This window comes from Hypanus sabinus, chromosome 12, assembly GCF_030144855.1.
Source record: "Hypanus sabinus isolate sHypSab1 chromosome 12, sHypSab1.hap1, whole genome shotgun sequence".
NCBI lineage: Eukaryota > Metazoa > Chordata > Chondrichthyes > Myliobatiformes > Dasyatidae > Hypanus > Hypanus sabinus.
Genome location: NC_082717.1, coordinates 84,295,642 through 84,319,043, shown reverse-complemented (window position 1 = coordinate 84,319,043; position 23,402 = coordinate 84,295,642). Strand labels below are relative to the sequence as shown.

Below are 23,402 nucleotides of genomic sequence, written 5' to 3'. Positions count from 1 at the left end.
CCCATTGAGGGACATAGTCCCAAAGATTCACAACTTTCCTGTATAACCAGTTGCATGTGAACAACCACTTGTTTTTAAACCAGTGATTTTCAGTTCTAAGGTCCAAAATACGAGACCGAAGGAGATAAAATTTGACCACTCAAAACAACATTCTGAGGGAAATAACCTCGCTTCATTCAGCGTTCAATAAAAAGCTTCAGAGATCGTGTTTAGAGTTTCTTCCCCTCACACAGAATTTACTGACGGCTGCAAAACACGAGAACCAGCAGGCTGCCCTCCTCCTCAACAGCAGTGAGGTCTTCCACAACTGATACAGTATTTTAACCCGTTACATAAAGCACCACATATTGAAAGTTGGATTAGTCGCAGCATCTTTCAGAAAACTCTGGCATTAGAAGAGTTAAGATGACTTGATCGCATTGGTGCGCGGTTTGACACTGTCGGAGTGCAGAAGCAATCTCTGGAGGCCCAGCTGCAGCTTGAAATCTGTGCAGTGGCTTGGAATCCAGCACTTTATTTCACAGCAAACAAAGCCTCTTTTGTCCAACCTCCCACATTCCAGCCGAGCCAGAGGTCCTCAACGACCAGAATCCATTCTGAACAGGATTCGAGCAACGTTCAGCAGCTCTGCTTTATCAGACACTTGACGGGGCACATGCTTAGCTTTCTAAAAGAAGCCTCAGCACAAAACCAGCATTTCGAAAAAAAAAGAGAATTTCCTGTCTGCGCGATTAAGTCACCGAGAAGTTAAAAATAATAGCCCTTCATTCCAGCTGTTGCTCAACTCACAAGCGAGGCTGAAACTCCACTATAACGCCCCCGAGCCTAGGGTCAGATTCAAACGGAAATAAAAGCGTGACTTGAATTCAAAGTGCTCAGATTCCTAATGGAACCACACATTACAAAGCTTTTCCCAACTTCACAGAACAACAACCCCAGTTCTACTTCAGAGACCGAACTTATTTCACGGCATTGTAAATCAACAGATTGCCAGGACATTTGAACACATGCCTAACTTCAAGCTATTTTCACATATGATACAGCCAACAGCAATCTTGATGCCTATTATAGTTCATCAAATTGAGCTGGCTCCATCATCCCTATTTAACTGTTTTTAAATGACTCGAGGAGTTTTGCTTCCATCCTGCCACACTTAGGATACAGGTGAACCTCCTTATACTGTGCTCTTGCAGCTAGGTGACACCTCAGCACAATGCATTGTGCTAGATCACTGATGGGGGCTCAATTCCTGCCACTATCTGTCAGGAGTTTATACCTCCACCCTGTGATTGCATGGGTTTCCTCCGGGTGCAAGGGCATTTGGGTTAGAGTTCGTAACTTGTGGCACGCTACATTGGTGCCAATTGTGGGCTGCCCTCCAACTCATCCCGGGACTTGTGTTGGTGAATTGACACAAGCAGTGCCGCATTTCAATGCATATGTGACGAATAAAGCCAATCTCGTTAACATTACTGCTGCTGAGTACCTTATCAACACATTTATCTCTGCACACAACTAATGCACGACTGTCCTCACTGGATGATCACCCTCTACGCACACTGTTCAAATGCCTGTTGGCTCCCGTGCAACCTGTAATATTCCATCCACCTCTCCACTCTGTAAACCCGCACCGTTCAAATGCTTGATGGCTCCCTCCCAACCTGTACTGTTCCATCCACCCACCTATCTTGTGCTCAGTGATCATCACTGGCTCCCAGTCTGAGGCTGTACAAGACATTCTGCATCTATCCTTCGTTCCGCAGTCCTGTTATCATACAGTTAGTGTTGGTGCGTGGCCAAGTGGTTAAGGCGTTAAGTGATCTGAAGGTTGCTAGTTTGAGCCTTGGCTGAGGCTGCGTGTGTATCCTAGAGCAAGGCACTTAATCACACCTCGCTCTGCGACGACACTGGTGCCAAGCTGTATGGGTCCTAATGCCCTTCCCTTGGACAACCTCAGTGGCATGGAGAGGGGAGACTTGCAGCTTGGGCAACCGCTGGTCTTCCATTAAAAAAAACCCTACCCGGGCTTATGTCCTGGAAACTTTCCAGGGTGCAAATCCATGGTCTATCCATGGCCTAACAGAAGCCTACATATCATACAGTCACAGAGAGATACAGCACAGAAAAGTCCCTTCAGCCCACTGAGCTTGTGTTGACCATCAATCAATCCCATCGACTGCCCTCAGACTCCACCACTCACCTATACACTAGGGCAATTAACCTGGTAGCATCTGAAATGGGCAACAAATGCTGGTCCTGCCAGTTATGTTGGCATCCCGTAAATTAACATGAATAAAATTCTCTCCAAACTTCTCTCCAAGCATCAAATTTTCCTGCAGTGTTTGTTTAGATTGGTTCACTGTGTTCACATACAACAAGTAGCTGGTGTTATGACACAGTGTCAGACTGTGGGGATGGCTGAGGGGGCTGGCTGTTAAGTTAGAGGAGATAGATTCAAATACAGCTTTCTGAAAGAAACTGGAAAAGCACTTCAAAAATAACTTGCAGAGTGATGGAAATGGGAAAGGGGGAGTGGCTGGATCCGTCCTTGCAGAACTGGCTGACTCTAAGAGTCAAATGGGCCTCCACTGTGAACAAGCCTGTGTGACGGTGTGCTGGTACTTTACAAGTCAAATTCAGGCAATGTGAATAATGGGAACTATGATTTTCCAAGTCTGCAGCCTAATTAATATCCAGCCCAGACTGGTGGGGCGAGATTCCCTTCATCCTTGGGTAGGGAGAATCATGGTTTAGACTAGTGGTCGCCAACCCGTTGATTGCGATCAACTGGCCGACCTTTGACACTTTCCCAGTAGATCCCAAAAAAAAAGAAAAATAAATACACAAATACTGTTGAGAGATTGTTTCCGGGTTGCGGGGTTTTAGTTCTGTTCTTTCTGCCCAGTGTGCATGCGTGTAGTTCCCCCGCACTACACAGTGTACTTCGGTGGTCCCTAACCACCGGGCCACGAGGAAACGATATGAGCCAGCTGCACCTTTCCTCATTCCCTGACACGCCGACTGTTGAACTTGAACCCACACGAGGTCATCAGTCGCCTAAACGCAGTGACACCCTCGCGCCAGGGATCACTGGTTGGCCTCTCACGGCCGGCTGGAAGTGCCATTGCTAGGGGCCTGGAGCGCGGACAGATGGGCGCCGCCTCTAAACCTGTTTAGCACACCGAATGTTGGTGGCGAACCCGGTGCTAAAATATTTGCAGGTGATCTAATCCAGGCTCAGGGTTTCGTAAGTAGCAGAGCAGCTAGCTCGCTGCGATCTACTGAAGCAAACTTTTGTCAGCCGATAGATCCTACAAGGAGCGCGGGCGTCCTGTTGCACTCCTCGCTCTGTCGGTCACTCTCTCCGGACTGCGACCACCGCGGCCCCGGCACGGGGACCTCCGGCCCTTACTGTGTCCTCTCACCCCACCCATGACCAGCCACACCTGGCCAAGGCAGCTGGAGTTCAGGCCCAGAGGCTGTCTAATGAGGCAATGAAGCACTCAAAACTGCTTTGGTACCTTGAGTCCAAGCACCCTGTACTTAAAGACAAACCCGTTCAGTTTTGTGAGTGGAAAAAAGCGTGAGCAAGCGGGACAGCAGCCGAGAGCTGCGAAAACTAAATTGCGGAATAGACTGGACGTAAGGAACCTGCTTCGATTATTGCTGTATTCTGGTTGTGTTTAACACCACCCCTCCTCACCCCTGTCGGCCGGTCCGCAAGAATATTGTCAATATTGAACCGGCCCACAGTGCAAAAAAGGGTGGGTACACCCGGTGTTTATACATTATTTCTACTTCTGGGTTGTGGGGTTTTACTTCCGGTCTTTTCTGTGCATGCGTGTAACTAATCGATCTGGGGTCGATCTTGCCTTTTGCTAAGGCTGAGGTAGGGGATCTTGGGCTTAAGAAGGTTGGTGACTACCAGTTTAGGCCCTGGGATATAAAGGAAAGACAATCCACCTTCAAGTCAAATGGTGTACCATCTGAATTGTTGCATATGAGCAGCTATGAAGGACTGTCCCTGTCTTAGCACACTGTTGATGGCCCCTAATCAAACTATTCACGAAAAAGGATCTAGTGCTTTCCCAGTGTATTTGACGAATAAGGTCTTCTCTGGCTTCTCAGTTATAATTGATACCTGTACCCAGCCAGAAGCCCGAGAAGAGTTTATTCGTCAAACTATTCACGGTTTAATGCCAACTGACAATCAGATGCATGTGCCAAATCTCTCTGATATTCTCTGGGGTGAACTACCAACACCGCTCTTTTCGGGGCCAGTGGAGGAGTTCCTAAGATGAAATGTGGCTGAGATTATTTCAAAAACATCGTTGTCTCCGATGTTGTATCCGATCCTGGTTGCCCCATTAAAGGAAAGTGATGGAGGCTTTGGAAAGGGTGCACAAGAGGCTTACTGGGTCACTTTCTTCAGAACCTGATGGAAGGTTGTAAAATCATAAAGGCATAGATAGAGAAGGTAGTCAGAATCCTTGTCTCAGGGTAGGAATGAAACACATTTATTGTGAGAGGGGAAAAGTTTCAGGGAACTGCCTGGAACAAGCTGCCAAGGGTAGTTGTGGAAGCAGGTATACAGTGGCACTGAATAAGCTTTTAGTTAGACACATGGATACGCAGGGAGTGGATGAATAGAGGTCATGTGCAGGCAGAAGAGACTTAGTTAATTTGTCATCGTGTTTGGCACAGGCTGTTCTGTGTACTATTTTTGAAAAAATCCACAGAGCAACAAGAAGTGAATCGGAGCTATCACCAGAATGCTTCACTCAGAATGTAAGCCCATTTCCTGTCCTTATCATACCATCTTTAACTACTCAACCACCATTCTATCTGCAGAGCAACAGTTTGGCCTGAAACAAGACCTATGAGTCACAGTTACCCTCAGGTTGTTACTCCAATTATTATCCCAACCTAGTTACAAGTTACACCTTTAATAAAAAATGTTGCACAGCACTGTAGTAAAATTTCCAGTAAGTCCATCATGTTCAAAGGAGCACGAAAACCGGGCTCTATTGAGATTAAAGGGAGTCCTGCAAACATCACTTGATGAACCAGATGTCAATCTGTTGGGTCTTACAAAGTTTTATGCACAAGATTGATGGGTACAGATAATAACGCCGTGTCACAAAACTCCCAGTAAACTATGGCACATTGGGAATGTGGTAACCTGCAAAATTAATTCCAAAATAGTGACCATAATCAACTGTTGCAATGATTCATTTGTGCCCTAGGATAAGGGTGGATGGACCAGGAAATGCCCAGCATGGATTTGTTACAGATAAAATGCACTTAATTAACTTTATAGCTTTTTTTTTGATGAGGAGAATGCAGTGGATGCAGTATATATCGATTTTCAGGTGGTGTTTGATAAAATGCTGTATAATGGGCACATTTTCAAGATTTAATCCCATGAAATAAAAGAGGCAATAAAAGCACAGATAGAGAATGGCTAGGTGACAGGAAATAAACTATTAGCAAGCAGTTCTTTTTCAGATGGCAGGGAGTGTACGTTCCTTAGGCTCAGTACCAGGAACACTGCTTGGTTAATGTATTTATAAATGTCTTGGACCTGGGTGTACATCTCATACGTTGTACTTGCACTAAACTGGATTTTGTTTTGTTCTAATTGTGTTCTTTCTTGAATAATTTATTTTCAATTTATGCTTTTTTCCTTGTGAGTGGTGTGCATCGATGCCTGTGATGCTGTTGTAAGTGTTTCACTGTACCTGTGCAATATAACAATAAACTCAATAAAACAATAAACTCAACTTTGATATTTCTAAATATGCTGAGAACAAGTCTGGAAGCATAATGCACTGTGAGGGGTATAGCATTAAGTTGCACAAGTTCGGAGATCGGCAGGTGTATTGCATAGGTGACATTTAACACTAACAAACGCTTTCAGTACACAAATGCAAATTTGGAACCGAAGCAGCCACCTGGTCCTCTGAGCATTCTCATAGCCTCACCCTATTTTCCTGCACAATTCTCAACTTCTTACTTTCCTTAATATCCACAAATTCATCAATCGCTTTTGACTAAACTACTGGAATAGAGGATCTCAGAGATTCACCTCCCTCTGAATGAAAACATCTGCTCATTGAAACTGCTAAATGGGCTCTTGCCAAACTATATGCAATAACTCATCCTAACATGATAATGTGAACATTATCATGACGTAACAGTCCAAGAATGGGGCAACGTTGCAGAAGCACAAGATTAGAGACAATCTCCACCCTATGTTTTTGGCTGGGGCAAAGCATCATGTCAGCCTCCTGCCAACATTCACCCCATGCTTAAATCTGCCAGATCTAGGTGACCTTCCCATCATCTGGGGAACTCCATTGCATTTTCTATATTACAGTGACGACCCCAACTCAGGGACACCGGATTAAATTAAATATACTTGCGGATGCTCAGATCACAAGTGTAATATAAATTTTAAATTAGATAATTATACATTTTAAAGACAGTAATTATCATTGCCTTTGAACTCTGTCATGTTTACTAAACAGAAGTTGTCTCTAGAAGTTACTGCTAATGTGACCATCTTTTAATTATACACAAAATCCCCTGAAAGGAGGCTTAGGACCAAGTATGAAATGATATTGTCAAACACTACTGGAATTTCCTATATCTCCCCTCAGGGTTTAATCATTACATCAATGATGATATCAGTTTAACTCTCTGGCAAGAATTTCACACACGTTCATTAAGCAATGCTCCAGAGACTAGTAGGCTTTTTTGGGGTGTGTCTGTCTGTCTGTCTGTGTCTCATCACTCCCCCCCACCCCTCCTCCCTTTGACATTGTCCAGCCCACATAAGCCCCTTCAGCACAAAGCTAGCACATGGACAGCAGACAATTCAACCAGCTTGTGCAGATAAGTTTGTACAGAGCAGCTGATTCTAAAGGAGATAAAGAGAAGTAATTTGGGAAAAAAAAATGTCTGGATTCTGGGAAGGTAGCACTGGATCCTTTGTAGCACCACAAAAGGAATGCTGTCAGAGCATCCAAGGCAGCTGCCCAAAGCCCTAACAGCTGCATTATTACAGGACAACAAATGATTTTTTATGGATTTAGGAAACAAAATCAAAACGTTTTCTCCAAAGGGTTCAGCTGTTGGAGGCTGGAAATCTACGACAACTGTTGACCGTATAATGCTGTAGCCATCTTGCTTATGAAGAAAGGAGTCATTTTAATAAATTTTCAAAGAGCAATGTTCAGGATATTCAATGGCAGACTCATTTGTAAACAAAATGCATCATAGGACAGCTGGAGCACAGTTACCGGACTTGTAAAGTAAATGGTTGAGTTAATAATCTCAGGTAAAGTAAATTCAAAGTTCATCATTGGAATTCGGTATCTATTTCAGGAAAAGTAATTAAAGTAACCACAAAATGATTAAACTGTTACACAACTCTTAATGGTTCATTACCATCTTGACTGAAGGAAATATTCTTTACTCGATATAGCTATGTGCACTTGAATTCCATTCTATTAGCTACATTGGAATAAGAGACATCCATTCAATTTCCCAAGCTCCACAACTCCAGTTACCTTCCTTTGTTTCATATCAACATTACTAACAAAAGTCAACGTTCAGTCTTGAAAATTCAAATTAATGCTCAGAATGGACATCCCCTGGTGGAGAGCTCCAGATTCCCACTACCCTTCTCACGTGCTTTCTGAGATGCAGTGACGAGAACCAAACAGGCCTTAGCTCTGAACAGCTGAAGCCTAACCTTCTGCCCTGTTACCTGTCTGTGGCAAATTGTCCGTAGGTCTATTTTGCAATAAGAACATCAGCAGTGGGGACAGTTTTTGATGCTCAGGTCCATGCAACCCACATGCATCTAGCAAGATGAACCTCAGCATTTTGCTCAGCCGTAGCAGAAAGTGCCAAATTTGTGGACATATCAACAAATCAACAAAGAATGCACACTCTTATCTGAAGTGACAAAGTTCAATTTTACATTGTATTATATATATGTCATCAGTTACAACCATGAGATTAACTCTATTGCAGATACACTCAATAAATCCATAACAAAAATAACCGTAAAAGAATCAATGAAAGACTGCACCAACACGGGAGTTCAACCAGTGTGCAAAAGACAAGACTGTGCAAATACAAAATGAAAGAAATAATAATAATAAATAAGCAATATACATCATTACAGTAATATTGATAATCCGCTATCTGGATAGATCAATATTTGGCGCACTGGGTGCTAACACCTGCCCTCCTTTCCCACTCGCCAGAATCCCAGTATAACTTTTCCCTTTCTACTTATCCTGTTTTGTCTCCCTTACTTCATTTTGTTATTAATTAGAGGTACAGCATGGCAACAGGCTTGTCCTGCCCAATGTGCTGGCATCACCATGTGACCAATTAACCTGCTAACCCGTATGTCTTTAGAACGTGGGAGGAAACCCACGTGGACAGAGGAAAAACATACAAGCTTCTTACAGACAGTGGCAGAAGTTGAACCTGGGTCACTGGTAATAGTGTTACATTAACCACTACACTACCCCGCCACCTCACTTCCATCAGATTCGCTGCCATATGTATCATTCTACTGCGTGACATCTAAACAAAATATTGAATTCAAAGTGCATTAGAATACTAATCGGAGTAACAATGAATGGTTCGGAAAATTTGCTGGCCCGACACTGGTAAAGTTCTGAGCAGGCTGGATTCGTTGCACTTAGTATCACTGCTCTGCAGGTAGTGAATGGGATCTGACAGGTTTCAAGAGATTCTGAGCTCTCTGACGTGGCACTAACCCAATCTAACAGGTGCTGTTCGTCTCTTACCTGGCACCAATGAGATCCAGCAGGTGCTGCCATCGATCATCAATCTTGCCCAGTTTGTATTCTATTTCCGATGCCTTGCTTTCCTGACTTGCCTGTACGAGTCTCTGGCCCAGCTGTTGAAGCTGCACCTTGTTCTCCGCTGCTGCGGTGATTTCCTCCTGATAATCCTGTGGAAAAAAAATGGGAGTGAACCCAGTTAGATTTGCATTCCATCAATAAGGCAATGTTCAACTGGACCTGTGTAGAAGAGAAAAGGTATGCAAATAGCATCAAAAAAAAGACCATTCCTGCACGTGACTCAATAACCGTAATGAAGAAAGCATCCAAGTTCTGCATGCTCTCAGTATCATGGTTTCCATTCCTTATTCTTTTGTCTTCTATTTCCAAACCTTTCCAACTGGCAGAAGACAAACAAAGCCAAGGACACATATTTAATTCAATTGGTGAACAAATCAGAGGGGGCAAGAGGAATTTTTTTTTAAGCAGCAAATGAACATCCAAAAAGGGTTGTTGCAGTAGATTCAATCATGGGTTTAAACAACAGGAAGGACTGAAGATCTTAGGGAAAAAGATCATTAGAGAGCTATGGGAAATGCAGGAGAATGGCACGATTTGCCTTACAAAAAGCCTGATGAGCTAAATGGGTTTTCTATGTTGTAATATTAGAGAAGTTTCCAGTAAAGGCTGCCCTCCAGCCAGCAAGGGGAGAAACAAACTAGTCCAGAGCAAATTAGAAGTATCTGGGCAAGTACCTAGGCAACTTTTGAATCACCTCCGTAAAGAAGTAGAACATCAAAGTGCTGGTAAATTGGTGTAGATGGGTACTTGATGGTCAGTGTGGACATGGTAGGTAGAAGGATTGATCCTTTGTGCATGACTATGCCTCTCCAAACCATTTTCTCCTTTTAATAATAGTGTCTTGTTTGGAGCCAGAACATCTTTCAATCTTTATGATGCTTCGTCTTCTACTTGCACCCTCTATAAAGCTGTTCACACCTTTCCTATAAATGAGGCAACTAGACCAAACAAATATTTCAAATGTGATTTAACTGCAGTTTTGTAGAACTGCAACATTTCCTCACAGCTCCTGAACTCAATTCCTGACTAATGAGAGCCACCACATCATACACCATCTTAACTATCCGATCAACTTGTGCGGATCCCAAGATCCCTCTATTCCTGCACATTGCTAAGAATCCTGTCATTAACTGTGTACTCCGTCTTCCAAGTACCACCTTGCAAACTGCATCACCTCACCCATTTTTCTGGATTGAACTGCACCACTCCTCAGCCCAGCTCTGCACCATATTGATGTTCCTTTGTGACCTATGACAACCTCCTGCACTATTTGCAACACCACCAGCCACCGTGTCATCTGCAAACTTCATACACTTCTACATCCAAGTCATTTATAATTTAAAAAATCACAAAGAACAAGGGTCCAAGAACAGATTGTTGTGGAACACCACAAGTCACTGACTTCCAGGAAGAAAATGCTCCGTCTATAACCACCTTCTACCTTCTATGGGCAAGCCAATTCTAAATTCCCATACAAAAGAAAATCTGCAGATGCTGGAAATCTGAGCAACACATGCAAAGTGCTGGAGGAACTCAGCAGGCCGGGCTGCTTGAAGTGTCAACTGCACTTTTTCCCATTGATGCTGCCTGGCCTGGTGAGTTCCTCCAGCATTCTGTGTGCGTGTTGCTCTGAATAGCCAAGTTTCCCTGGATCCAGTGCCTCCTGAATTTCTGAATGAGCTTACCATGGGAAACCTTGTCAAAGGCTTTACAAAAATCCATGTACACCACATCGCTGCCCTACTTCCATCAATTTGTTTTGTCACTTCTTTGAAGAATTCAATCAGGCTTGTGAGGCACAGCCAGCCCCTCATAAAGCCATGCTATCTATTCCTAATCAGATTGCTTCTCCAAAGCTCATAAGTCTTTTCTCTAAGAATCTTCTCCAATAATTTCCCCGCCACTGACGTAAGACTCATTGATCTATAAATCCCCAGATTATCCTTATTATCTTTCAAAGAAAGAAGTAACATTTGCCACCCTCCAATCAGTAGATACTAGTTCTGTAGCCAGTGAGGATACATAGACCATGGCCAAAGGTGCAGAGATCTCCTCCCTCACTTCCCATAATAAGTTGGGGTATATCCCATCCAGCCCTGGGGATTTATCAATCCTAAAGTTTTTCCAAAAGTTTCAACACATCTTCTTTCCTAACACTGACACACTCCAGCACATTAGCTTGTTCTGAACTGTCTTCAAGTCCCTGCCACTGGTGAATAATGAAGCAAATATTCATTGAGGATCTCTCCTACCCCCTACCTCCTTCAACTCAAGGCACATGCCCTCTTTTGTCCCTAGGGCATTTTTTGGGGGTTAGGGCATATAGGGGATACTGACTTCAGCAACCAACCTTCACATCTGAATCTGGATTGCAGATTAAATTTAAATCACAGCCCAGCAAAGTAAAACACAGGCTAGACAGACCAAGAACCAGGCACTTTGTCTGCAAATACGTGATCCAATCAACATCCCAGTGCATGAAAGCAACATAATTAACACTTACTTTGGGTGTGTTGGTGGGAAGATCCAGATAAATGAAAAATTACATGCAAGTCCAAAAAAGCATGATGAGGGCTTGTAAATAAAGATATTGTCCTGTTACCTTTGTTCTTTGACATATAAAAATGTGCTGTAATGTTGGATCAGGGACTCCCTCTCTCGACTTCTTTTTGTGAGTATGAGTATCAAATAAAAAAGACAATTTATATAGCTACCAGCTGCGTCTCTCCAGTGACTGTGTTCACAGGACAACAGGTCCTACTCTCACTCTGGTCATCCTGCTGTTCTGCATACACTTGTAGAATGCCTTGGGGTTTTCCTTTATCCACTTGCCCAGGACTTCTCATGCCCCCTTCTAGCTCTCCTAAGTCCATTTTAAGCTCCTACTTGATTACCTGATAATTTACAACAGTCCTGTCTGATTTTTGCTCCCTAAACCTTAAGACACAGGAGCATGATTAGGCCATTTGGCTCAGTGAGTCTGCTCCCCCATTTCATCTTGGCTAAACATGGCTAAACATTTTACCTCTCAGCAGCAATCTCTTGCCTTTACCCCGTATCCCTTCATGCCCTGACCAATCAAGAATTTATCAACCTCTGCCTTATACAGACTTGGCCTCCACAGCTGCCTGTGATATCGAATTTCACAGAGCAGCCACTCTCTGGCTAAAACAATTCTTCCTCATCTCCGTTCTAAAACGACACTATTCTGTGTCCTCTGGTCTTAGACTCTCCCACCATACGAAACATCCTTTCCATATCCACTCTATCAAGTCCTTTCACCATTCGACACAGGTTTCAATGAGGTCATCCCTCATTCTTCTGAATTCCACTGAACACAGGTCCAGAGCCATCAAATGCTCTTCATATGACAAGTCGTTCAATCCTGGAATCATCTTCGTGAATCTCCTTTGAAGCCTCTCTGGTTTCAGCACATCCTTTCTAAGATAAGTGGCCCAAAACTGCTCACAATACTCCAAGTGAGTCCTCACCAGTGCTTTAAAAAGTCTCAATATTACATCCTTGCTTTTATTTTCTAGTCCTCTTGAAATGAACGATAACATCGCATTTTCCTTCCTCACCACAGACTCAACCTGCAAATTAACCTTTAGGGAATCCTGCACAAGGGCTCTCAAATCCCGGTTTTTTGTATTTCCTCGCCATTTAGAAAATAATCAACCCTTTCATTTCTTCCATCGAAGGGCACAGCCATACACTTCACGACACTGTATTCCATCTGCCACTTCCTTGCCCATTCTCCTAATCTGCCCAAGTCCGTCTGTAGCTTCTCGACTTCCTCAAAACTACCTGCCCCTCCACGTATCCTTGTATTGCCTGCAAACTGCAACAAAGCCATCAATACCATCATCCAAAATTATTAACATATAATGTAAAAAGAATTGGTCCCAACATCACTGGTCACAGGGACCACTAGTATTGGGACTGATTCTTTTGACATTATGTACATGTATCCTCACATGTATACACTACACGTACCCTTCCTTCTTCCTCTTGACTACAGATGTACATGTTCCACTTCTCTTGTCACTGCCCCAATAGGAGAAACTTATCCAGAACCCCAATCAAGCACTCCCTGAGCAATCTCCATGTTTCTATTATGCATTTCCCTGAGCTCATCTGGTCCCAGTTTACACTCCCAAGTTCCTGCCTAATAGCATCATAAATTGCAATTCCCCAATTAAATACCGTCTGCTCCTACCCCTGTCCAAGGCTGTAGCAATGGTCAGGGAGTTGTGGTCACCGTCTCCAAAATGTTCACCCACTGAGAGATCTGTAATCTGATCAGATTAATTGCCTGGCACTAGATCCAGTATGGCCTCTCCTCTAGTCAGTCTGTCAGAAATCCTTCCAGGATATACATAACAAACTTTGCCCCACCTAAACCTTTTACACTAAGGAGATGCCACTTAAAATTCGAGAAGTTGAAGTCACTGTGACAACAAATATATTATTTTTTACATTTTTCTCCCAATCTGTTCCTTGGTGTCTCTGTTGCTATTGAGGGGGGCCAGGGGAGAGGTGTGTATAGAATACTCCCAAATTAGTGATTGTTCCCTTCCTGTTCCTGATTTCCACCACAATGATTCCGTGACATCCTTTCTCTCTGCAATTGTGATACTGTCCCTGATCAGCAATGCCACTTCCCACCTCTTGTACCTGCCTCCCTGTTCCTTTTGAAACATCTAAACCCCAGGACATCCAGCAGTCATTCCTGTCCTTGTGACAGCCAAGTCTCTGTAATGGACACAACATCACAGCTCCACGTACCGACTGTGCTTTATGTTCATCACCCTTGGTCTCAGTGCTTCTCACATTGATGTAAGCGCATTTCAACCCATCCAACTAACTGCACTAGTGCCACACCCACTGCCTACCCTTCCCTTATAGTCTCTCTACATGCTGCATCTATCTCTACAACAACCACTCAATCCTCTAATCTATCACTCTAACATCCCCCGCTAACCTAGTTTAAACCCCCCTCAACAACTCGAGCAAACTTTCTTGCAAGGACATTGGTCCCCTCATGTTGTGGTGTAACCTGTCCCTTTGTACGTGTCATACCTTCCCTAAAAGAGATCCCAATGATCCATAAATCTGAAACCCTGCCCCCTGCACCAATTCTTCAGCCACCTGTTCATCTGCTTACCCTATACTTACCCTGAATGGTGTGTGGCACAGACAGTAATCCAGAGATTACTGCCCTTGAGGGGCTCCTTTTCAGCTGCCTACCTAGCTCCATATATTCTCTCTTCAGGACCTCATCCCCTTTTCCACCTCTGTCACTGGTACCAATATGTACACGACTCCCGGCTGCTCAGCCTCCCCTTTAAAAATGCTTTGGACCTAGTCTGTGAAGTCCCTGACCCTAGCTCCTGGGAGACAACATAACATCCATTCGCTTCCTTTGCATCCAGAGAATCTCCTGTCCACTCCCCAAAATACTGAATCTCCAATCACCATCACTCTTCTCTTCTCCGCCATTTCCTTCTGAGCAACAGAGTCAAACTCAATGCCAGAGACTTCATCAATCCCGCTATCCCCTGGTATGCCATTCCGCCCACACCTACCTGCCTCCCACAAATTAAGTGTGACTGTTTCCCTCTAGCCCCTATCACCTCCATCATTCTCCAGAATGAGCCATACATCATCCAGCTCCAGCTCCCTAACCTGGTCTGTAAAGAACTACACCCAGATGCACTTCCTGCAGAGGTTGTAATCAGGCAGTCCCCAGGCCCCCCAGATCTCCCATTTCCCTGGAATCCATCCGTGCTGCTCTAGATTAAGGAATGAAGAGAAACGACAGAAATCTCAACCTATTGCAGCACAAAATGTAATTTAAGGTGCCTGTTGCAGGGGAAAGAACATGTGGTAAATAAAGATGTGGACTGTGCTGAATAACAGAGAAAGGCAGACAAACGTACAGACATGGAGTGCAGCAGTAAAGACACCTAAGTTTAGGAACTTCACAATTGTGTTGCGCACCCATTATTGTAATAGAAAATTACTGCTAAACCTGTGGATAATTATCTTATTCTGTAATCAGGGCCTAGTCTGTTACTTAATTAAGTCTTCCTGTGACCACCATTGTTATCAAAACGTAGTTTTCCTGGTAATCTTGCTAACAGAGAAAGTAAAAGCTGCACCAAATTCATGCTCAGGCTGAGTAGCTTCAGCTGGTCTTCTGGTGAACACCAGTTTTTAGTCAAATCCCCTGGTATTCAAACACCAACTTTGTTTGATCTGTCAGTCTACTCCTACAGTGGCAAACCATTTGGATGAGCACATATCACCCAGTGAAATCTTTGCCTCTCTTACAACACACGTTGCTTTATCTGTGCGCATACAAATAAAAAAAACACTGGCTTGCGTATTCTGAGCAACACTATTTAAATGTGGCATGGGAGTGTAGCGGTTTGTGAATGTTATTACAGTGTTCGTGGCCTAGGTTCAGTTCCTGCAGCTGTCTAAGTCTGTACATTCTCCCCATGACCGTGTAGGTTCCCCCAGTGCTCTGATTTCCTCCCGCATTCCAAGATTTGTAGGTTAATTGGTCACATGGGTGCAATTGGGTAGCGTGGGCCTGTTGAGCTTGAAAGACCTGCTACCATGCCGTATCTCTAAATTAATTTTTTAAAAATTAAGTTTAAAAATTGTTATCAGCATCATTTCAGAATTTACCTTCTGCAGCTTCTCGATCATCTCCTCGATGCTGATGTCCCCATTCTGTGAGACTTTGCTCTCCATCTGGGTCAACCACTCACACAGCTCCTTGTTTTTCTCATTGAACAGTGCCCACTCGTTCAGCTTCTCTGTTACCAGCTGTCTGCGGGACAAGACCTGGAGATTTAAAGCATTGGGAGGATTAGATCTGCACAAAAAAAAGCCATGATAAGTGCATTAAATATTAATGGTGACTATTGCAACATTTAGATAATGGGAGACAATAAACCATTGAAGTAACAGCACAGTCTGCCCATATCTATGATCACAAAAACCTTGCAATATTATGTTAAAAGCTCAACTTCTTCCTTGCACCTTTTAGTCTGACAGCCTGCCAAGTTTATTTTTGTGAAAAACAAATGAACAAATCACAGAAACAAGGGCAGAGCAAAGGCTAGGTATTCTCCAGTGTTTGGTTTACAAGGGCATAGTTCAGGAGCATGATGAAATACACCCCACTTGTATTGATTCGCACATCACTGACAAAACTCAAAAAGCTCAACACGTTGCAGGATTAGACAGCTCGTTTGATCAACACCTGATTCACCACTTGAATTCTACAAGCAATTTCAAACAGCTTTCCAAATAGAGCCACTCCTCTTTCTCCATAGCCTTGCAACTATTTCCTTTTTAAAAACTTGACAAAGCTCCATCTACTAAATCTCATCACAAAGTATCCCATCTCAACAATTCTGCATAAAATAATGTTCTCCTTAATTATGCCTTGACAGAACATAAACTTGCAATCTCTGGTGACTAACCTCCTCCTACTGGCGGTCATTTCTCCCCTTAACAACACAATTCATAATAATGAATTCCTCCTTTATGCCTTATTTAACCTGGTTTATCTGAAGGACAACACCACCAGCTTTTCTGGTCTCTCTGCACCGTTGAGGCTTCTCGTTCAGTAGTCCGATACCAGATCACCTCTGCATCATCTTGTGATTATCTGTGAGAGCTAAGGATGCCGATCAGCAGAGTACTCCCATGGGAGCCCTCAGCCATTGCCTCAGTGCCCCGGGGTATTGTTAACCATCCAAATACAGAACAACCAAGTACATTTTAATACACTGGCATTCACTTATAATCAATACAAAACATTTTCTTCACTGTAGAGCCCATTTAAAGTTTGCAACAAAAATAACTTTTTTGTATCAGAGAAATCTAAGAGTGGAGTCCATGAAGAAAAGGCTGAATTCCTGTTAGAATATATGGAAGTCTAACCAATACCATAGGGAGAGAGCACAGAGATACAGGCTCCTGTTTCATCAAATGTGACAACACAATCAAAATTGACAACACAATTTGTATTAATGAAAAATTCAATTTGATGTTTAAATGACCAAAGTTACACACAGTATCGTTAACAAAGAGATCTTTCTAAATTGGAGCTATACATCTTTATAAAGGCAGCTTAAATACCAGAACTCTAAACTCAATCCGCATTAACTATGAATGAATATGCTCATTAAAATTAAACGCATGTACAGATTTGTGAAGTCAAACTGAGGCCCTAAATACCATCAGACACAAGGTGAATGTATTCAAAATGCTTTACAGGAAATTCAAATTTCATGTTCATACTGATATCTAACCCAAGAGGAAGCTGAATGCCAAGTCATCAAGTGTACTCTCATCACCCCCCTACATCACCACTGCTGTCATTTAAGAGTTAGCCATTTACCCTGATCACATCTAATTCTTTCAACAGAATCTATATTGTTAAAACTGAACTTCATTTAAAGTGAACTTCAATATAAACAGCAATCTAGACAAACCTGCTTGCAAGGCTCATAATGTCTGCTGTTAGGTTATCCTCAACTTCTGAGATTAAGCATACTTCCTGTTGTGGTCTGTTTAATGTGAACGCTATCCCAGAAGACAGCTCTCTACTACAGACCATTACAAAACCAACAGTCGATGATGCTCTGCAAACTTGCCTGCTGCATACATAAAGGAAATGATCTCTTGAATAATATTATTTAAATAACTTGCAAATTTTATTTGTACCAGGATGACAAGGGCTTCTATGCGTCTGATGACATCAACTGACTCAAGAATCATTCCAACGGTAATACAACGGATCTCGTTTGCTAAATTTTTAATTTTACAGAGATTTTTTGAGTTTTGTTGTCCACAAATCATCTAAAAATTCCCCTCAAGAGGAGATGGAACTGCATTAAGAGCTCAGACCAGCCTGTATGCGCAATCTAACAGGCACAGGCAAGTTAACGTCCTAGGTGTGAAGTTTTCCGGTATTTCTTTTATTGGAAAGTAATTTGATGCACTTTTGTATTTAGTTAATTAAGGGGCTAATTTGTTTCTGAGTATTGCAGGTCAGGGTTTTAAGGCAATGGCTTGCTAGTACAAGGACAACATGGTAAGGTGATATAAGTCCGTGTAGAATATACTTTTTATCCTTTACTTTCTAAGGTGATATTCAACACACCCAAATGTCATACTTCATCAAGAATGAAGCTGAGAAACAGCAGTTTGTTCTGAATAACTTTAGTTGTACGTGTTAATTTCGGGTTATGTCTCCAGGAGACTTGTTTACGTTCCCGGGCACGAGATAAGACGTCACTGGTGTCATCGCTAAGCAACGGTCTATTAAAACAACTGTCTCCTGCAAGAGAACTGTTGGGGTCTTCATTATGTGTTATACTATATTTGAGATGGAAATGGTTTTAATTAACTAGGTTAATGGGTTTGACCAGGTCTTTTTTTCTTGTTTCTTTGATATGATTGTCTATGAGAACCGCTTTGCCTTTCTAATGTATTGGTGCTAGAGGGGGGGCTGATAACGTTCAGTGTCTGACTTTGCTAAGTGACACTCACAGATGTTACAAAGTAAAGGGATGAATGGGAGGGGTGATGGGAAGGGGGTAACTCAGGGCTCAACCACCAACAGATCCAGGGGTAGATGAGCAACACAGATAAATTAGAAAATCTTACTATTGTATCATTTAATGCTAGAGGATTAAGCTCTCCCTACAAGCATTCAAAGGCCTTAGATTTCTTACACAGTTGCCTGGAATTATCATCAGCAACAGTACATGATGCACGACCAAACACAATCTTAACGTGGGCAAATTTGATATCTAACTTAAAAGGTCTTCTGTTAAAATAGGAATGCTCTGTGTCTGCACTACTATTCAGTTGCTTGGTGGAGGGGAGAGGGGTGGAGAAGGTGGGGAGGGGAGAGGGGTGGAGAAGGTGGGGAGGGGAGAGGGGTGGGGAGGGGTGTGGGGACGAGGGTTAGGGGGTGGTGGGTTAAACAGTCAAAACATAATCGGGAACTGGTTGGATTGAATGTAATTTGTTGGTGTTGAAATAAAAATTAGTGATAAAAAAAATCTAAAAGTGCACTATATTACATTTACTTTTAATGTCAAGAGCCTAACAAATTTGCTAAATTGCTGAAATACACCTTTAAATAAAGTTTAAGTGTTTTCCCATCTGAATTCTTTCTCCAAAATGAGATGCAGAGTTTGTAGGTTGTCAATAAGGCACAAAGAAGCAATATGTACATTAACAAAATTATGATGTGACCGACACCAGAGAAACAGCACTCACACAAGGGTGAATGCAGCCCAGTCTACTGGCTTGGTGGGTAGGAGGAGTTCCACCATTAAAACATGTGCAGAACAAGTAAATTGGATGACCTGCTCATTTAAAAAAATATACACGACATGCTTCAATTTTAGGTGCTGTGGTTATGACAGCCCAAATCATTCAACCGATTTTGGTTTTCTGAAGAACAATCCGACGAATCCCTTTCCAGTTATTCCATTCCTCTACCCTGCAAGTTTGTTTGCGATTAGTTTTTCCTTTCAAATCACAGATCATCTGCTCTCATCACACGATCACACGTATAAGCAACAAATTCCAGTTGTTTACAACTCTATGATTTAAAAAAAATCTTTACATCTCGTGAACAGAATCTTAAACTTGTGCTGCCCATTCATCAATCTTATGGATGAGGAAGTGGAGGGATGGGTTAGTAAGTTTGCTAATGACACGAAGGTTGGGGGTGTTGTGGATCATGTGGAGGGCTGTCAGGTTGCAGCAGGACATTGATAGGATGCAAAACTGGGCTGAGAAATGGCAGATGGAGTTCAACCCAGATAAGTGTGAGGTGGTTCATTTTGGTAGGTCAAATATGATGGCAGAATGTAGTATTAATGGTAAGACTCTTGGCAGCGTGGGGGATCAGAGGGATCTTGAGGTCCAGTCCGTAGGACACTCAAAGTGGTTGTGCAGCTTGACTGTGTGGTTAAGAAGGCATATGGTGTATTGGCCTTCATCAACTGTGGGACTGACTTGAAAAGCCAAGAGGTAATGTTGCAGCTATATAGATCAGACCCCACTTGGAGTACTGTGCCCAATTCTGGTCACCTCACCATTGGACGGATATGGAACCTGCAGAGAGGGTGCAGAGGAGATTTACAAGGGTGTTGCCTGGATTGGGGAGCATGCCTTATGAGAATAGGTTGAGTGAGCTTGGCCTCTTCTCCTTGGAGCAACAGAGGATGAGATGTGACCTGATAGATAAGATGATGAGAGACGTTGATCGTGTGGATAGACAGAGGCTTTTTCTCAGGGCTTAAATGGTTCACACGAGCGGGCACAGTTTTAAGGTGCTGGGAAGTAGGTACAGAGGAGATGTCAGCGGTAAGTTTTTTACTCACGGAGTGGTGAGTGCGTGGAATGGGCTGCTGGCAACGGTGGTGAAGGTGGATACGATAGGGTCTTTTAAGAGACTGCTGGATAGGTACATGGAGCTTAGGAAAATAGAAGGCTATGGGTAACCCTAGGTAATTTCTAAGGTAGGGATGTGTTCAGCACAGCATTGTGGGCCGAAGGGCCTGTTTTGTGCCGTAGGTTTTCAATGTTTATCCTAGTTCTCATAATTTTGCATGTTAAATCTATTAATTTTGCCCTCAACCTCCTTTGCTCCAAGGAGAACAATCCCAACTTCTCCATCTAAATCTTGGAGCAGATCTGCCTTATTGCTGGAATTATTCTAGTGAATCTTCTCTGTGCCCTCTCAGAACCTGCACATCCTTAAGAAAGTGTGCTGACCAGAAATAAATACAGTGCTCTAGTTGAGATCTAATCGGAACTTAGAAGTTCAACATAACTTCTGTGCTTGATGGCTAATCCCTCCATTTATGAAGTCCAAGATCCTACATTTTGCTAGTTACATTATCACTTTTTCCACCAGCTGCAAGATCTACACACATTCCTTTAAGTACAATCATCAATTCCGGTTTCTCTTGCATCTCTTTACCTGTTAATGTTCGTCGCGTTTCTTATCTCCACCACCTCCACTACAACTGACAATTTGTCACCATCCTCTTCCTTAGTAAAAACCAAGATACCAGAGCTGTGTGTTCTCATCATCATCATGTGCCATACTCTGCCAGAGCCTTGGTGACCACTTCCCTCCACTGTGATCTGTCAGCAGTCAAACCTCTTGCATCTCTGGCGGTGTGGCTGGTCCACTTCTTGATGTTGTCGATCCAGGTTGTCCTCTGTCTGCTTTGGGAGTGGCTTCCTTCTACTCTGCCTTCAAGCACAGTGCGTTCCAGTGTGTCATCAGTTCTTAAGCTGTGTCCAAAATAATGAAGTTTCCTTTGGATAACAGTTTCCAGAAGCATTGGTTTCATGCCAGTCTTTTCTAGGATGAAATTGTTGGACCTCCTTTCAATGTATGATACCCTGAGAATCCATCTGTATGTCCATATCTCAAATGTTGTCAACTTCTTTTCATCGGCTGCTTTTAGGGTCCATGTTTCACAGCCATATAGGGTTACTGGCCAGATGAGACTCTTGAAGAGGCATTTCTTGGTGTCAGTGCTCACAGATCTGTCCTTCCAGATGTTGGTAGTGCTTGTGTGTGCTCCAGTCTCACTTTGTCTCTATAAGCAAGCATCAGCTTCTTTGCCCCTCATCAGTCACATCCTATCTTTTACTAGGCAGGGACTGGGTATTGATAGTGAATGATCAGCCATGATCTCAAAAAGGCGGTGCAGACTCGAGGGGCCAAATGGTCTACTTCTGCACCTATTGTCTATTGTCTACTCATGTATCATTTACACAGATTTCTGGGCTCTCTGTCAAGTCAAGTCACTTTTCATTGTCATTTCGACCATAACTGCTGGTACAGTACACAGTAAAAACGAGACAACGTTCTTCAGGACCATGGTGCTGCCATGAATTTAGCAGCCAGTCTCACACAGCTCCAGAAACAAGAAAATTAAATCAACGTAAACGTGAAAAGAGATTTTGCTTTACGCAATTAAAAACTGTTTTTAAAAGTTAAAAACTGGTGCAAGAGGGATTAAAGCATTTGAAAGAGGGGATATATAACCATTTACTGTATATACAGTGGGTGGATTTTACAAAGTGTTCTGCAGCCACTAAAGTACCTCTGACTATACTCAAGAGGTGATGTATAGACAAGGCAGCAATTAAAAATGCACAGCAAAGTGTCACCAACAGCAATGCAGACAGATATCCTTAACCAATATCTAAAACAGCTTCCTAAGGTTGTCAAAGCCAGGGGTGGTAGTGGGGATAAGCCCCCACTACCTATAAAGTTCTCCAAATGGCGTGTGTCTCTAACAGCCTCTGACAACCAAGTCCAATCCTTAGCCTTCACGTGTGGCTTAGCTACTGAAAAGAGAAGGGGCAATGGCGGACCACTGGCGCCTCAAAACCAGTTGCTTCGGGTAGGTGGGGCTCGTCAGCCTTGGATGGGCAACAGCCAGTCCCACCCAGGCTTGCTCCCTGGACAGGACACAGTCCACCAGAGGCGCAAACCCACGATCCCCTGGGATCTACAGCTGCCTACTATTACCTAAAGCAAGTCTAAGTGTTGACCAGGACAGTGAACTCTCCTTGCTCTGTGAAACAGCGCCTTTAACTCTCATCCATTGTACTATAACATTAACAGTGCAGCACCCTTACAGCACTGTGCTGCAGAGCCCAAATCTATGGTCCACGGTGGCCAAGACCGTCCTCACTGAGTTAACCACCCCACGGGAGGCTGCCCACAGGCGGAAAAGACTGAAGTACTCAGACCTGGCAGCTGAGTGAGAGAGAGCTGGCTGGCTGGAGGACCATCATCCACCTGTGGGGGCACGATGCCAGGGCTTTGTCGGCACATTGACAATAAGGTTGCTCCGTGATGGTGAGGCTCAGGAGGGCCACCAGACAGCCGAAGAGGCAGAAGAGGGCGGCTTCTGGCTGCGGCTGAGCAGGAAGGACAGAAACTGGAGGACCGGCTGGTGCCATTGGAAGCAGCGGGAGGAGGCAGAGAGACGTTCCTGCGATGTACCAGGGCTCAGGGAGCTAAATATCCCTGGCTGTTGACCCTGCAACTGTTGGGAGGGGTGGCAGGCATCTCCCTGCAAATCTTGTTGGCACGGCAACTGACCTTAGCCAGGCATACATATCGAACAAGGCCCCATTTCTCTGGGGATCAGTCGAAGGTGGCGAAGAGATGACAGAGTCCTCCTGATAATGGCCGTCAGGGATCCCTGAAGTTTTGGAATGAGTGAAGTCAGAATTTAGCTGGAGGAACTGCAGGCTTGGGCAGCGATTTGCTTACTGGCAACTTAAAGTAGTCTGAATGGAACGAAACACGATTTGCAATCAGCAAAGTAATTAGTATAATAATAGGTGCGCAAAACCATCTTACGAATTGGCATGGCAGCGTAGTGGTTAGCACAGTGCTTTTCA

General features: G+C 43.4%; 1 protein-coding gene across 12 annotated transcripts in view; it reads right to left on the bottom strand.

Annotated features, from left to right (window-relative positions):
- syne1b (spectrin repeat containing, nuclear envelope 1b) overlaps nucleotides 1-23,402 on the bottom strand; it is a 543,459-nt gene that overhangs the window by 63,854 nt on the left and 456,203 nt on the right. For all 12 annotated transcript variants that reach the window (XM_059986320.1, XM_059986330.1, XM_059986328.1 and 9 more), the window contains 2 exons: nucleotides 15,612-15,770; nucleotides 8,835-9,001 (listed from right to left, as the gene is read on the bottom strand). In XM_059986320.1, the coding sequence (XP_059842303.1) occupies nucleotides 8,835-9,001; nucleotides 15,612-15,770 (326 nt within the window). The remainder of the gene's footprint in view (nucleotides 1-8,834; nucleotides 9,002-15,611; nucleotides 15,771-23,402) is intronic.